General features: G+C 49.6%; 1 protein-coding gene across 6 annotated transcripts in view; it reads left to right on the forward strand.

Moving 5' to 3' along the window:
- DCLK2 (doublecortin like kinase 2) overlaps nucleotides 1-16,788 on the forward strand; it is a 137,561-nt gene that overhangs the window by 115,464 nt on the left and 5,309 nt on the right. For all 6 annotated transcript variants that reach the window (XR_011471549.1, XR_011471550.1, XM_070415293.1 and 3 more), the window contains 6 exons: nucleotides 145-291; nucleotides 7,072-7,205; nucleotides 7,640-7,717; nucleotides 13,888-13,984; nucleotides 14,859-14,939; nucleotides 15,752-15,868. Coding sequence is in view for 4 of the 6 variants with exons in the window: in XM_070415293.1 (XP_070271394.1) it covers nucleotides 145-291; nucleotides 7,072-7,205; nucleotides 7,640-7,717; nucleotides 13,888-13,984; nucleotides 14,859-14,939; nucleotides 15,752-15,868 (654 nt within the window). In the remaining 2 variants the exon portion in view is untranslated. The remainder of the gene's footprint in view (nucleotides 1-144; nucleotides 292-7,071; nucleotides 7,206-7,639; nucleotides 7,718-13,887; nucleotides 13,985-14,858; nucleotides 14,940-15,751; nucleotides 15,869-16,788) is intronic.

Raw genomic sequence — 16,788 nt, forward strand, 5'->3', positions numbered from 1 at the left:
GGTGTTTTCCTACCTTGAAGCTTTATTCATAATCATCCATTTTCGTAGCATTTTAAAAAATCGACTCCAGGCCGATGACCTTCTTTGTTACCTTCATGGGATTGCCACTGTTGATATTTTGATATGTTCTTTCGTGTCCTTCAGGGTGGAGACCTCTTTGATGCAATTACCTCTTCAACCAAGTACACCGAGCGGGATGGCAGTGCCATGGTGTACAACCTGGCCAGCGCCCTCCGGTACCTGCACGGCCTCAGCATTGTGCACAGGGACATCAAGCCGGAAAACCTCTTGGTACGTCGCCGCTGCTGCTTCTGTCCCACCTCATGTTTCTCTTCCTTTAAAATGACCGTACTCACATGCACACAGTGACATCTGAGAGTCTATGACCAGTCCTGCAACAAGGGGCTGGGAGAGTTTAAATTTCAAAAACCAGTCTGACGCAAGTCAGTCACCGCCCGCCAAATATTAGTGAATTTCTTCAACTGAACTGCATTTCTGCATGTATTGTTTACCAGACGTTAGAAAATGCGCTTTCACTTCCGTTTTGTTGACAGTACCGACTGAAGAAAGGTGAACAGGAAAATTCTTTTGAGGCAAAATAGTCTGAAGAATAAATGGTAAACAGAATGAGAGCATGAGGGTTCGTGTATGGGCTGGGCAGAACTTTGAACATCTAGTCCATTCATCTCAGCTTCACAAATACAGAAATTGAGACCCAGAGATGCTGATTTTTCTTGCTGGAAAGTCTCATTCGCCCCATTGTTCACAGAACTGTGTACTGTTGCACTCAAGGTGCTTCTTAAAAAAAAAAAAATTTATTGATTTCAGAGAGGGAGAGGGAGAGAGAGAGAGAGAAACATCAGTGATGAGAGCGAATCATTGAGTGGCTGCCTCCTGCACGCCCCCTACTGGCAGTTGAGCCCACAACCTGGGCATGCACCCTAAATGGGAATCGAACTGTGACCTCCTGGTTCATAGGTCCATGCTCAACCACTGAGCCACACTGGCTGGGCTCAAAGTGCTTCTTAATCTGGTCCCAATTTACCTTTCCAGCCTCCTTTCTGTTACCAGCCCTTCCCCACCCATCAAGCCACCTTTAACACACCTTCCTGATGGCTTTACTAACGAAGCAAAGCTTGCTGGTGGGGCCCATCCTTGTGCCTACATTGCAGAGGAATTTTAGAGAGGCTGAATGGGGAGTTGTGCATGCACACACACACATGCACGCACACAAACATACACAAGACTGTTGGTTTATCTAGTTCTACCTTTCAGGGCTGAGCTGTCATCATCATTACTGTTTGGGAGGTGAGGTTACCTGAGTGTTCTAGATCATGTTAATCTCAATGAAGGCTTCCCCATCCCCTGTAGTTAGTTAAAACTGACTTTATCAATAGCATTACTAGTATACCTCACCTGCTTATGTCCATACTGGTCTCTGCGCTGCCCTGTCTCCCAGCAGTGTGACAAACACACTGATCTTGTGAGACGGAGCCAAAGGCACGACTTCTTTGGCCTCAGCTCTGGGCAGAGTCCGTGGTGGCCACCTCTGGTTTCTGCTGCACTTGCCATGACACATCGATTTTATCATCTACTCTGTCTCCTATTCTAGATCATAAGCACCAGTGGGGGCAAGGTTTGTGTCTCAGTTATCCTAGTGTCCCCAGGCCTTGAACAATGGATGTGCAGGAAATGTTTGGAGATTGGCTGATGGTCACTCGGCTAGCTAGCTGCTGGCGCTGGGGCACGCATCTTTACAGCCCGAGTCGTGCTGGCCCCATGCAAATAATTGTTGGAAGAAATGTGCATGGATGGACAGGCGTTGAGGCCCTGCTGGGGGCTTCCTGCCCGTCCACAGTGTGTTTTCCCCGTAGGGTAACACCATTTGATGACTTCTGAACGTCCATTTGAAAGCGTGTGACTTTTTTTCTGACTGATGCCTGCCGGGAGGGAACTGTGTTTTATCTCTGTATGTTCCTATTAGGGAAATAAATATCCTTGCGCGGTAAAATCAGATGCAGTGTGATTCAGTTTTAGGAACTTGGAGGAGGAACGGAGGCTGCATTGTAACTGGGCCTCGGGATAGAGGCGAGGACATGGTGCGCTCTCCTCCAAACGGGCGTCTTGCCCACGGTGGCTTTGCGGTGTCTGGCAGGCCCAGGCTCCCCCCGCCGTCTGGCTGGGTTTGCCTAAGGGCTTTGCCGGCAGAGGTGACAGGACTGTCCCCGAGTGTGGCCAGACACAGATGCTGTGGTGTTAGTGAGGACACCCCCTTGCGCGGTTCGTGCCCCTTCACCCCAGTGCTGCAGTTATCGACGTTGTTCCCTGTGGACAGAGGAGCCACAGGTCCCCTCGAACCATTGGCTGCTGTGGAGCCAGCCCCAACCGCAGCTCTGGGCCCCGCAGGAGGCTGCCCGAGGCATTAGTGACCTTCCTGTGGACCTGCGTGTCCATCTTCCAGCTTTCTGAGTCCATGTTGGGGTCCAACCCCAACAGGTCCAGGGGTTCCCAAAGGTGTGGACGGAGTCGGCGAAGAAGGAATGACACGGAGACAGCGTTGAGTTGGTCAGCAGCCTACCCAGGTTCTCTAGCCAGGTTCTAGCCAGGATCTCTAGCCAGGTTCTGTGTTTTATTATCTTGTTACATCTGTATTTATACCAGTTGATTTTAATCCTATCAATTTCTATTCCAAAGGTTAGGGCGTTTCTTATCTCCATTCAAGGGAGTAAAGATTATGTAGCTTAAGTGTGGTTGTTCGTAGTTAAAGTGATTAACTACCCACCTGGCACTTAGTTAAGGGGTTTTATTCCCTCCCTAACTTCAGGGAAAAATCCCTACCTGGGGAAACAACCTTTCTTGGAGAGGTGACTTTGGTTAAAACACATAGCGCCAAGAAGGGGAGCAAACATATTAAGAACAGTATGCCATATACGCCAGGTCCCTTGAAACATATGCTGTGCAGATATTTCTTCCCTGCAGTGACTGTGTCAAGCAGCAAGGATAGACTGGCTTCCGGCAAGTCCACGCTCGCCTCTCCTTTCTTCTCTTTTCCGCTCACAATTTTTAATGCATGTACAGTCTCAGAACGTGAAAGTGTGCTATGCATCAGGGGAAGATGCTGTGACGGGGAGTGACGTCTCGCACGGCGTGCCCCAGAATGTCACCAGGACATTGGAATCAAGCTCCTCATCCGTGGAGCCGGGCCGGCTGTGTGCCTGCCCTTCTCCACCTGCACCAGCCCCCTTGTGCTGCTCAGAAGGGAGGAGAAAGAAAAGGTGACAAAACCAATGCCTGGAAGAAGGGCCGTGGGCCAGCCTCCGGACAGCCCCGGCTGCGCATGTCTGAGTAACACACGTGCCTTCGAAATCCCAACCAGACCCCTCAGCAGAGTCTAGAATTCAGCCCACAGGTGGGCACCGGCCGAAGGGGAGACGTGCCAGTGGCGCTGAAAGTAAACACAGTGTCTGCCAGCCTCTTCCTGCTCCAGGACCAAGTTCCGTTCTTTAAACACCAGAGCAGACATCTGATTTGCATCCCCTTCTCTGGCAGCGGTGCCGGTGCCGTAATTTAAACCCTGCCTTCGGGGGTGCGTGGCCGCCGTGTCAGGGAGCGCAGCGGTGGCCCTTGCCGGGGTGAGTTACGGCCTGGCGGTGCCCTGTCAGAGTTAACTGTGCAGCCGTGATAAATCCCGCTCTCCAGGAGTTCCGGGGACGGGAGAGCAGAGGGCTGGTTTCTCACATTTGAAGTCCTTCTAAATCATCCCGTTGACATTTTATTTAGAGAACATGTGGCGTTCGCTGCGTATGTGGGATCTGCATTCCTCACATTTTTTATGTTTGCATCCCGAGAGCCGCTTTTCACAGGCGTCTCCGCCCGTGGCCGGGCACAGGAACGCCGCGGGGCCACGGCGCGCACAGCGGGGTCTGTCTGAATGCACCCCGAATCCCTGCGTGTGGTGGGGGGCTCTGCCAGGCCTGTGGTTCCTCAGAGCAGACTGCCCCTGGACGGCAGGGATATTGGTTGGATAATGTGCACTGGGCTGTCCGCTGCTCACGAGAGTGCTCTGTGCCTCAGTTTCCTCATCTGTGGAATGGAGGCAACGATTCTCTTCCTAATGGTCCCGCGGGTGGTGACAGCAGTCCAGGGAGAATATAGGCATCTCCCCGCGAGAATGCGGGTGCCCGGGGAGAACTGAGCTCTGCCAGACAGAACGCCTGGAGCCCGGCACTCGCCGCCTCCTCCAGCTCACACGGGTCATGCAGACCCCGGGGGGGTTAGGAGGGGGTGTGCGAAGCAGCCTCTTAAAGCAGTGCTGTAGGTGTGCGTGTGTGTGCAGGTGTGCGTGCATATAGACTGATGATAGATAGATGTTTCCTGCTCTGAAGAGAGTCTCCAGCGGAGATTTGAAATGTACTCAAATTGTCTTCCACACACTTGCCTCTGTGTCTAGCCCTGGGGAGAGATGACTCAGATAAAATATTATTATTTCAGGCTCGTCTGCCCCTGATGACGCTTCCCTTTTGATGTTTGGCCAAGAAGCACCACTTGCTCAGACATAACTCGGCGGTTATGGACTGTTCAGCCCCTTTCTAGTTCTGCTCCCGCCTCTGACTGACTGGGAATTCCTTACAGGGGCTGTGAAAAACGGGGCTTCTGGGACTCCTGAGGGTCTGACAACAACCCTGGAGGACCCCTAGGCGTCCCTAAATTGAATGTCTAAAATAAACACTATTTTTCAAAAACGTAGGTAATGAGTGTGTTTTAAAGTTATAAAAACAAAATAACAATGACGTTAATGAAACTTGTGTGTTTTTTTTTTTTTTAAAAACTCTCATGATGCATTTAGAATTATAATGTTGCTTATAATGTTCTTATCACTGCCATTACTTTGGGAATTTCTTCCTGACGTCTGGGTTTTGGTAAATGCGTCATAAATTCTGGCTGTGATTTCCTCCACCCGCGTGTTCTCGCCCGTGTTTACATTAGGCATAATGGATGGACGGGCGGCCTAGGACGGCAGCAGGGCTGAGCCTGGGTTCTGTTGCTTCAGGCTAAACCATTAGGAGCTTTGAATACGGTCCTGCTGAGTCGGGGTGACTCGGGATGATGAATGTCTGTGAGGGGTTCCTGTGAAACTTGAACGTCCTAAAGTTGTGTGCTGGGTGTGTGTGCAGGACATCAACGTGGAGGCAGTTATCAGAACCGGGAGAAAAACAGTCTTCTCAAACTCAGGAGGACATCCCATGGGAAGACGGCATTTCGGGGTCACCCTTGATGAAATGCCTGTAAAGATTAGGGGGTCATTAAGATGGGGGCGCCCGAGGCCCTTGATGTGTTTTATTGATGGCTTTATAAATCACTCGCCTCTTTAAGCATCGGACTAATGGATGATGTTGTTAACAGGCTTATCTTGAAAAAACATAATTTTCTAAATGTTTCACTCCTCTCATAAGTAGTAATTTAGGTGAAAACCTGGTCAGCTTATAGTAAAATATGAGGGAAAGCAAACGATAAAGTATAAAAATAGAGGAAGATGTTACATAAGTCCAGATGAGGCCTCTGCAGATAGTCTCTGAAATTCAGGCTTTTCAAAATGGACATCCAAGAGACAGAGAGCACGTTAAAGGTTATAGTCAGACCTGTATTATGCTCCCACACACACTGGATTGCTTCCAGATCCATCCATGTAAGGATGTAACCTCCAGACTGTGGTCCCATAAGGAAAATCTGCCTAAGTATATAAATTTTTTTTCCTAATTATGGAACCAATGCATGTTCATTGGAAACTACTGAAAAGTAAAAGGGAGGAAGTTCAAGTAATCCTCAGTGTTAACACCTAGAGACACACTAAGCATCTTGGTGTGTTATATTACATATATATATATACACACACACACACACATATATATGTATATATATATATATATATATATATATATACATGTTGAATATTCCTTTTTATGTTACGTAATATGGTGAGTGTGTCCATATGATTAATACTTATTGAAATGTGCTTATTAGTGACAGTATAATATTTTATTGCAGGGATGTACCATGACTTATGTTGCTTCCAGTTTTTTAAAAGATAGATAAAAGTCTGAGATGGATGCCCTGGTGTATAACCTCAGAGTCCATCTGTTCCCTCAGGGTTGGTTCTGAGAAGTAGGTTTCCTGGATCAGAAGTTATAAATGATGGTAAGAAATGTACACGTTGCTGAAAGGCTGTCTAGAAAAGTTGCTTCAATTTAAGCAAAAACATTGACATCTCAGCAACATTGTTAGACCTTTTCCAATATCATGGTTTCTGATCTAACCAGCCAGACCTTCCAGGCGAGGGAAGGAACACGCACAGAGCCCTGATCCAAGCCTGCTCTCATTTTGTCTTCACACCAATCCCCTATCATCCTATTTCACAGGTGAGGGGATGTGCTCAGAGAGGGTGAGTGACCCTCGAAGGTCACACAGCCAGAAAATGAGGGGGGGTGCTTGGCTATTCACGTTCAAGCTGTCTGATTCCAACGTTCATTTTCTGTCTAAACTTCCAAGGTTCCCCCCACGTAATGTTTATATTCATCATTGACTCTGCAGAGAACAAGTCCTAATTTTATTTTCTACATGAAACATGCAAGTCTCTTAGAGAACACCTGGTGCTTTCGTGGCACTTAATGAACGTGTTTCCGAGGCTCTCGAGCACCTCACTCTGGGAAGCACGCAGTCAGGCCAGGGTTTCGCTTCCAGGCTGAGAGGCCTCTCGCGCCATGTCAGGCGAGCATCCCTCGCTGCTGTGTGAGCATGCACACATGCTCAGTAAGCTCCTAGGGAAGGCACTTTTTTTTGCAGAGGTAGGAAATGTCTTTTCCAAATTCCGCACAATCATGCAAAAATCTCTCCAGAGCAACCTTCGGGCTTCAAAGCATCAAAGATAAATCATAGTGTTAACTATAACAAGCAGAGATTTCTTTTGAGTTTATTGGTCAACATATCTGTGCCATTTCTACCTCATTCCACAGCCCCTCTTGGAATCATGGAGACCAAAAACAGCGTCTGACAATCGGCCGGTTTCTGTTCCAGGTGTGCGAGTATCCCGATGGAACCAAGTCTTTGAAGCTGGGCGACTTCGGGCTGGCCACCGTGGTGGAAGGGCCCTTGTACACCGTCTGCGGCACACCAACCTACGTGGCTCCAGAAATCATTGCTGAAACCGGGTGAGACCCCTGGCGGTTTGGGGTGTGCCCTTCTTTGGTGGGGAAAGGTATGTTTTGGGCATCCTCCTGTGCTTCCACGTGACTCCCGAGAAGGTGGAGGGAGGCAGAGACGGCTCACCTGCACCGTGACTCTGATCTTGGGAACTTAAGTGTGTGCTTCTACGTTCAAGAGCTCTGGGCCTGGGCCGGGACTTCTGTTCCCAGGCCGGTCATGGGAACATGGCCGTGTCCCCCAGGGTGTAATTAGGACTGGGACAAGAGCAGATGCCTTTGCCCAAAAAGCAGTGAATTCCTCTACGTGAAATGGACAGTTTGATACTGAAAAGGCCCCCCCCCCCCGCCTTTTTTTCACAAAGGCAAGTACTCGGGTAATGTGGAGGGTTCTGGGGGTAATATCGTTATTTCTCCCCCTTCCACCCACTTTGTTTCCCTAGCTATGGCCTGAAGGTGGACATCTGGGCAGCAGGCGTGATCACGTACATACTTCTCTGCGGATTCCCGCCGTTCCGAAGGTCAGCACAACATTTGAATTTAGTAAACCCCTCTCCCTGGATCAGGAAGCAGATGTTACTCCTGGCAGTCAGGACCAGAGCTGGTCAGTGACAATGCCAGCTAAAACGTATAGAGACCTGCCTTTCACTCTTTATCTTATTCTACAACCTGTTCATGTCTATCCCTCGACCACACTTCTGATGTGAGGCCAGGGCCTTTGCCGTGTATGAGTTTCTCATGGTCATTCTTCTGTAAACCACACCCACCGTCTAGTGTCTGCAGTTTTCATTCTCAGTTATTATCATGGGGAGTGAGATTTAAAGATCCTGCGAAGCAATCTGATCCTTCTAGGAAAGCCTTTTTCCAGTTTTTAATAGTTGCCTCTCCTACTTAACTTGGGAACAGTTTTTTTGACCACTCATTTTCCAAAGCATTCAACCTATTTCTTACTGAAAAGAGAACTTATAACATTCATTGTCTCCACTCACATAATACTCAGTGGAGTAGAATTACAGACACTTTGTGCATAAATAGGCCTGGGAACAAAGGGATTGAGTCCTTGGTAACCATGCCCCAGGGAGCGGAGGGGGCACACGCGGGTCAGGTGTGTCACGGAGGGTGCGGCACACTTGTTACTCAGCCGTGAGTGTGCACAGGTTTGACATGGGGCTTCGCCCTCAGCACTTCTTTTGGTCAGTTCCGTCTCCTTCTTTGGGGTGACTTTGAAGCAGAAGTTCACCTACTGAGGCACATTTGATTTTCCTCTGGGCTTTCTTGAGCGCTCTTTTCATTTTAATCTCTTCTTTTGCTCACTTTGCAACTGTTTGTTCAGTAGCTGCTGTGTGCTATGAGCTATTCTAAATGTCGGGAATCAAATGGCGAACACAACGTGTCCTCGGAGGTCATGGTATTGGCAGTGTGGTGTTAGGTCTGAAGGTGAAAAACAGGCTTGTTTCATCACCACACCCAACCATCGTATTCTGAAAGATTCCAAACATCCAGAAAAGTTGAAAGTTTTATCTTTTTGAAATGATCGATGTTCAGCTGAGTTGACCGTTTTTACGGACACTACCGCGAACGCGGGAGTGACACAGAGGTGTCAGCCTCTCCTTTTGAGAGTCTCATGGGTAAAGACACACATCACAAGAATATGGATCAAGAAAAGTAAACAGGACATTGGGGTATGCTCAGCTGAGGGCTGGGAATCACAAACATTCAGTGAAAGGTGTAGAAGTGAGTGAGTGGGGCCTTGTCCTCGTGGCATGGGTTCGGTTTCTGCAGGTGGAAAGCCTTCTGCCTGGCCATCGGCATCGTGGTCTTCCATCAAGGACGTCGCCCAGGTGGTTGCACAGACTGTAGGATTATTGCACACATCACTTAACATTTTCTTGAATAACAAATGACTCCTACAGTTTGGGCTGTCAGTTAGTTCTGTGCATCAGTTGGGCGGGTCTTCCGTTCTGGGCTGGGTTGGCTCAGTGGGGGTTTGATGGTCCAGTGTGGCCTCACTCACGTGCCTGCCAGTTGATTCAGCGTCAGCTGGGACAACCGATATGACCTGGCCGTGTGCCTTTCAGCCTCCAGTAGGCTAGCCTCGCTTTCCCATGACAGTGGATTCAGGACTCCCCAAAGCAGCTAGAAGAGGGTCTGAATGCTTTTCAAGTCTCCGCTTGCTTCACATTTGCTGATTGATGTCCTGTTGACCAACTGAAGTCAAACAGCCAAGCCTCGAGTAAGTGTGGGAGAAGATTACCCATACTTACAGGGAAGGGAATCATTTGTGGCCTTTTCAATCACGCGGTGCCCTGGCTGGCTTCAGCAATGACCTGTTTTGGGAACTAGTAAAGCGTAGAGGGTAGTGTGTTATGCTAGCTGTTGATCTTGGGGCCAGTTACAGCGTAATTCCCCTCCGTGATGGTTGACCCAAGTGGAGACCAATCGGAAAAGGGTATCAGGGAGGGATCAGTGTTAGAGGAAGGTGTGCTCATAACTCCCTCTAGTGTTTCCACTTGTCAGTGCAGCTGGGAGTTTTTTCCTTTGACTTGGCTTTTTTACTTTTAAACAAAAGTGAGGCTCACATTAAAGTGCTTATTGTGACTTGATACCCAGTGGACAGTAGCTTCTTTGTAGGATCTGGAGTTAAGGCTGGCTAATCAAAGGCAGTAAAGCTACTGCCCTTAAACATTATACTCAGAAGCTGGTCCCACAGCTCCAGGCAGCTTACTTAGGAAATTTACAAAAATGCTTCCCGTCTTTCCTATGCTGTGGTGAGAGGGAATCTGTAATGTTAAGTGCTTGTTACAGAAGCATCTTCACGGCACAGAGACCTTCTGGAGAGATCCCAGGACCGACTTTATTCAAACTGCATAGGGAGCACAGTATGGAAACGGTCCTGTAAATCGTGATAAAGGGCCCTGGTATAAAACAGATTGCATAAATTTGTACCTAAAATGAAAGTCCTTCAAACAGATATTTCAAAACACTGTCTTTGTTTTATACCCAAAGTAATTTTAACCCAAAGCCTTTTTAAAAAAATATATTTTATTGATATTTTACAGAGAGGAAGGGAGAGGGATAGAGAGTTAGAAACATCGATCAGCTGCCTCCTGCACACTCCCCACTGGGGATGTGCCCATAACCAAGGTACATGCCCCTGACCGGAATTGAACCTGGGACCCTTGAGTCCACAGGCCGATGCTCTATCCGCTGAGCCAAACAGGTTAGGGCGAACCCAAAGTCTTTTAATTGAAATTGTTACGTGGGGTTTACAGTTTCCACTTCTTTAGCTCTGGTGTGTCTCACTTTTCTTTTTCCAGGCTTTGGTCTTAGGCTGACATGAATTCTTCCTTCCATCTTCTCAACTCCAGGATATTGGTTTTCTAGAGGCAACCGACAGTTTAGTTATTGCCTAAGCAAGTCTGTTTTAGGGCCACTGACAAAAAGGACTATTTGCATGACTAGGCTGAGACTTTTTTGTTTTGTGTGTTTCTCTTAAAAACAGGCACAGCCCATAAATGAAATGTTTGGGCGTCACGTGTAGAAAAGCTCACCCACGTTCTCAGGTTACCTAGCCTGACCTTGACGTTGCCTTGACTCATCACTGAAGAGAGAGAATGGACGCAAATTCTTTTGTTGTTTTCGAGGTTTTTCTTAAAGCACATTTTTAGGTGTAGAGCACCTTGATTCCAGGCTGTCTTGTTTTAGGATAAGTGCCCCCAAGCATCTTAGCCAGATTGTGGCGTATACATGTGGTAATAGATCCAGTGTAGATTCGGAGTGGCTTTTCTTCTGTGACTACTAAGAAGGATAAATGATCTTTCGCTTTCTGTTCTTTTAGTGAGGGAAGCCTGAACCGCTTGCGGTTCACAGCATGGATGCTTGGGGTGAATCCTAATTGCCAGGACATTCCATGGTTCTGTTTGTTGACTCAGGCTATGTTTGCCAAGAACCGGAATGAATGCTGCAGACTCACTTCCAACTTTTTAGCTGTTTATTAACAAAATAAAAGCCATATGTATTAACAGAATATAAGTCACTTGAGATTCCAGGAAAAAAAGAAAAAGGGAGATGACTGGAGTCATAGGGATGGAGGGGTCGATTCTGGAAAGAGGTGATTCATTTTATAGCTTCTACTACTGTCTCTTGGCGTCCCCTGGTTTTCTAAAGGTTTTCGTAGAACCTCATTATGTTTTAGGTGCATCCTTCACGTGTTTTGAAGGCCAGTTGAGCCTAGTGCAGTCAGTAAGGAAGTAAGTGAAAAGGAAAGAAAATATTTAGACATCTAGAAAGAAACACTTTGAGAGAAAAAAAAAAAAGAAAGAAAGAAACACTTTGCCCTGGCCAGTGTGGCTCAATTGATTGGGCATCATCTCGTGCACTGAAAGGTTGCTGGTTCGATTCCTGATAAGGGCTCATTCCCTGGGTTTCAGGCTCAATCCCTAGTGGGGGGCTTGTAGGAGGCAGCGACTTATATCTCCCTCTCATATAGATGTTTCTCTCTCTCCTTCTCCCTCTCTCTACCTTTCTCTACCTTTCTCTCTAAAACTCAAAAAAAAAAAAATAAAAATCCAGAAAAAAACAGCAACACATGCCCTAGCCGGTTTGGCTCAGTGGATAGAGCATCGGCCTGCAAGGGACCTGGGTTCAATTCTGATCAAGGGCACATGCCCGGGTTGCAGGCTCCATCCCCATTAGGAGGCGTGCAGGAAGCAGCCAATCAATGATTCTTTATCATCGATGTTTCTATCTCTCTCTCTCCCTTCCTCTCTGAAATCAATAAAAAATATATTTAAATAAAAACACAAACAACAAAACAAAACAACACACAAATAGAAACAGTTTGTCCACACTCAAAGAACACCGCTTTTCAGGAGAGCAGTGGGGATCTCTTTGCCTTGCCCGGTTTTCAGGCTGACGTTAGCTTCTCAGTGTGTCTATTGACCCAGACTCCGTGGCCAGCAGCTGTGCATTGAACTGGGCTTGGGTAGATGTCATGGATATTTGCACATCTCAAAGGCGCTACTCTTTTTCATAGAACAAGAATGAAATAGCCACATCATCTCACTGCCCCGGAGTCTGACTCTGGGGACTGTCCTAAACTGCCTATTTCTGAGGACACCACACTGTCCCTGCCCGCTCTGGCAGGGCTGGCGGCCGGGCCTGTGAGCACCCTGAGCACCAGGCTGCGGCGTCGTGTTGGGAATCTAAGAAATGCTGGACACCTGCCAGGTGGACTGGACTCCACTTCCGGGTTGCGATCTTGGCTCCGACAGTCCATGCTGAGTTTTCTACTGGGGCCTGGTAATGACCCTGGAAGGCAAGGACGTTGTTCTCACTCTGGCCATGGATGAGCCCATTAGGCGAGGGGCTCTGTGGCTGTGCAGAAGCAGGTTCCTGGGTGGGGGGGGCGGGGGGAGGCATCTGCTTGCTGCATTTTCCCCGACACCTTCTGTCACAAGTCATCATGTATTCGTTAGGCACCAGCCAGTGCACTGTTAAGGTGACCGTGAGGCACAGGTGGGGACGCTGTGAGGAGAGCTGTTTCAACCTGTGCAGTTCTCGTTGACGTCCTCCAGGGGCTCTTCCTTCCGGACTGAGCTTACCTGAACGTCAGGCTCCCATGGGGAGCCAATTATGTCCTGACTGTTCAACCCCGACTCTGACCTCTGGATGACTCTTTCACGTGTTGGCCGCTTCACTCATCTTTGGCTGTTGGGTTGGAAAAGGGGAAAGAGGAAGGGCAAGGAGATCTGGCTCAGCATCACTGCTTTTCCACTCTGACGGCTATGAGCCATGAAGTGAGGCAGACGCTGAGGTGCCTCTTGTTCCTGGAATGAGGATTTATATGATTCGTGGGTCCCATGTTTTCCTGTTTTTGTGTTGTTTTTTTGATTTCAGTGAGGAAGGGAGAGGCAGAGAGAGATAGAAACATCAGTGATGAGAGAGAATCATTGATTGGCTGCCTCCTGCATATCCTCTACTGGGGATGGAGCCTGTAACCCGGGCATGTGCCCTTGACCGGAATCGAACCTGGGACCCTTCAGTCCGCAGGCTGACGCTCTATCCACTGAGCCAACCAGCTAGGGCTTACTTGTCTTTTTTATTGTGGCAAAATATACATAACAAAGTGGATCATTTTAACTGTTTTAAGTATATAGGTCCGTGGCATGAAGCACATTTCCAAAGTTTTGTGCAACCACCACCACCACCACCATCTCCAAGCCTCCTTCATCTCCCCAAGCTGAGCTGTGCCCACTCCGCACCTTTCTTGAGTCTTTGTGGGTCTCGCATCTCTCTCTCCCCCTTTTCTCCTTCCTACCTCTCCTCTCCTCTCCTCCCCTCCCCTCCCCTCCTCTCCTCGCATCTCTCTCTCTCCCTCTCCTCTCCTCCCCTCCCCTCCCCTCCCCTCCCCTCCCCTCCCCTCCCCTCCCCTCCCCTCCCTCTCCTCTCTCTCTCCTCCCCTCCCTCTCCTCTCTCTCTCCTCTCCTCTCCCCTCCCCTCCCCTCCCCTCCCCTCCCCCAGGCCTTTGGAAGTGTTCTCAAGCTCACTGTTCACGTCTGAGGGGACATGCAGTGGAGATGGGAAATGCCCAAGCCCGAGGCCGGACTCCTCTCCCCACCCTTCCCGTGAGTGTTTTGTTGGAAACTCTGTGGTGACGTTGGCTCTGCTTCCGTTTCCTTTTTGCCAACAGCGAGAACAATCTTCAGGAAGACCTCTTCGACCAGATCCTGGCTGGGAAGCTCGAGTTCCCAGCCCCCTACTGGGATAACATCACAGACTCCGCAAAGGTACGCTCCAGGCCTGTCTGTGGGCTCGTCATGTCCAAGGGTCCTCAGCCCATTTGGGGCTTGTAGGAGGCAGACGATTTATATCTCTCTCCTATATAGATATTTCTCTCTTCTCTCTCCCCCCCTCTCCATTCTCATCATTGATGTTTCTCTCTTTCTCTCCTTCTCTCTTCATTCTCATCATTGATGTCTCTCTCTCTCTCTCTCTCTCCCCCTCCCCCTCTCCCTCTTCCACTCCCTCTCCCTCTCTCTCTTCCTCTCTCTTCATTCTCATCATTGATGTTTCTATCTCTCCCTTCCTCTCTGAAATTAATAAAAAATATATTTAAAAAACTAGCTCCAGGTCTGTTTTTGACTTTGAACCACACTTCTTCTCAAGTTCATTCCATAGTATCGTCTCGGACACGGTTAACCAGGTTCTGGAAGCTGGCCTGGCTCTCCTCCCAGCGGGCGTCCGCCATCCTCCTTTGCTCCTTTAAGTCCTACACATTTGTTCATTTATTCAAGAAATACGCACTGCGCACCATCAGAACATGGGGGTGGACTCGTGAGCCAGACTGAATTGCCAGAAGGAACAGCAGCGCGGTGTTGCATTGTGGGAGGGTGGCAATGACCAGAGCTCTTCCGGGAGAACATCTGGGTGTAAGGTGGGCCCAGGAGAGCCTTTCCTCTCACGCTGCCCGCGTGAGGCGGCTGTGCCTGCGGACCTGCCTGGCGGGCGCTGGGAGTGGAGGCAATAATAGCTTTTCAGCTCAAATGTCTGAGCAGTGTGCTGGCTGTTCCTTGAAGTACTTGGTGCAAACTCCGATTTCTGTATTTACGCTGGAATTGTCGCCCTTTGGTCACCTCTGTTGTCTTCTTCATTTCTTTCCAGGAATTAATCAGCCAGATGCTTCAGGTCAACGTCGAAGCGCGGTGTACTGCGGGACAAATCCTGAGCCACCCCTGGGTGTCGGTAGGTACCCACATTCCCGGGGAGGGGGGCCTCACCTGTGCGTCCCGTGGCTGACGGCGTGCTTTCTCGCCACGGCTCTTGCACAGGCGAATCTCTGCACCCACTTCCGCGGCAGGTAGATGCCTGTTCTCTCCTTGGAGGGCTTCTCTGGAGCAGTTGGCACCAGGATCCTCCAGTGTTCGATCCTGCTCTGTGCGTGGCCCGGGCAAGCCACTGTCGCTTTCTCCGCCTCAGCTCCAGGCACTGCAGAAGGAAGGGGTTGGCTGGGCTGTCCTCTAAGGAGCCTTTCGGCTTTGCCTTCTGTGGCTCTTAGGGCTGAGGGTTTTCAGGATTTGGCCAGAGATGAGCATGTTTCAGACCCTGATCCCTCTGTCTCCATGGCCATGGCCACAGGAGCCCCGACGTGTGTGGGGAGTGAGGCACAGTCCTTCCCAGAGCCTGGCTGGTGAGGGGTGTGTCCTGTTGACTAGAGTTCTTTGGACTTAGGTGGTGCCTGTGGGTTTAGGACAAACACGGTCCTGTGAACAGTGACCCTGGGAGTCGGCGCCCCCTCGCTCGGGAGGCTCCCAGAGTGTGAGGGTAATTAACTCCGCCAGGACCTCAGGAGCCGGGTGAGTGGTGTAGGTCTCTCTGAGGGCCCAGAGCTGCAGAGTAACAGGGTCATTGTTCATAGGTCGTGGTTCCCCTGACCTCGTGGCTAAGATCGCCCATTCAGAAGAGATGGTGGTGGTGGGTGGTGTGTGCCTGCCTGTTAAGGAATAGACAAGGGAGCCCTGAAAATCCAAACCACTGTCTTCCATTCCTTTCTGTAGGATGACGCCTCCCAGGAGAATAATATGCAGGCTGAAGTGACAGGTAAACTAAAACAGCACTTTAATAACGCGCTCCCCAAACAGAACAGCACCACCACCGGGGTCTCCGTGATCATGGTAAGTGGCCCGGCTCTGCCTGGGGAGTGCCGTGTCTGGCCTGACTCTCCGCCAACCCTGACGCTTGGGAAGTAAATAGCTAAAGAGCTTCCCGCACATGGAAGCTGGTGCCTTCCATGTCCTCTTCTCACTGCGAGATGGGCTTGGCACGGGAGGTGCACAGGGTGGGGAATTGCGCAGACACCAGCGAGGCCAGGCCACGGGTCCAGGCCCAGGCACTCCTGCCTGTCTGGGCCCAGTGCCCTCGGGGCGGTGGCTGCTGCTTTCCCCTCTGCTAGGTTTATAGCACCAGGAAGGAACCCCCTGCCTGCCCGAGGCTTCCAAAACAGTTGACTGGAGGTGCGAATTATTCTTCGAGGTTTAGGATAAGAAACAGCCCAAGTTAAACAAATGCCATTTTTAGAAATCGGTCTTTTGTGGCTTTTAAAAGTACCGAACACTGTAGAGAAATTGGTTTTTTTAGGATAGAATGTTAGGAGAAGTCTGGAACAACAATCGCCATATTTTTTCAGGCCTTCCTTCTTCCAGAGTGTTTTCCAGGCAGTTTACCGAAATCCACAAACACAACCAGTTTACGTAAGTTCAGCGAAAGGGAAATAAGGGCAGAACAGACAAAGCTGCCGGAATTGTGTTCAGCACCCCCAGCCACGCTGTCAGACCCCAGCCCTTGGCAAAGGGGGACCACGCAGCCAGCTCTGAGCAGCCCCAGCGTCTGGGCCTGGGCGCTCCATCTGCCCACACCCCTCACAGGCTCGGGAAGCAAGGAGGGGTGGCCCCTCCCATACCCCCCAGAGCCAGAGACTCAGCTGGGGTGTCCTCACCATCAGACCTTCTAGGAAACGGGTGCCCAGGTTGTTAACATCTAGGCCACTCCTGACAGCCTTGGGTCTCTCAGCACCTACAGCCACCTGGCGGCCTGG

This window comes from Myotis yumanensis, unplaced genomic scaffold, assembly GCF_028538775.1.
Source record: "Myotis yumanensis isolate MYYU_CA2020_CCGP unplaced genomic scaffold, mMyoYum1.0.hap1 SCAF_5, whole genome shotgun sequence".
Classification (NCBI taxonomy): Eukaryota; Metazoa; Chordata; class Mammalia; order Chiroptera; family Vespertilionidae; genus Myotis; species Myotis yumanensis.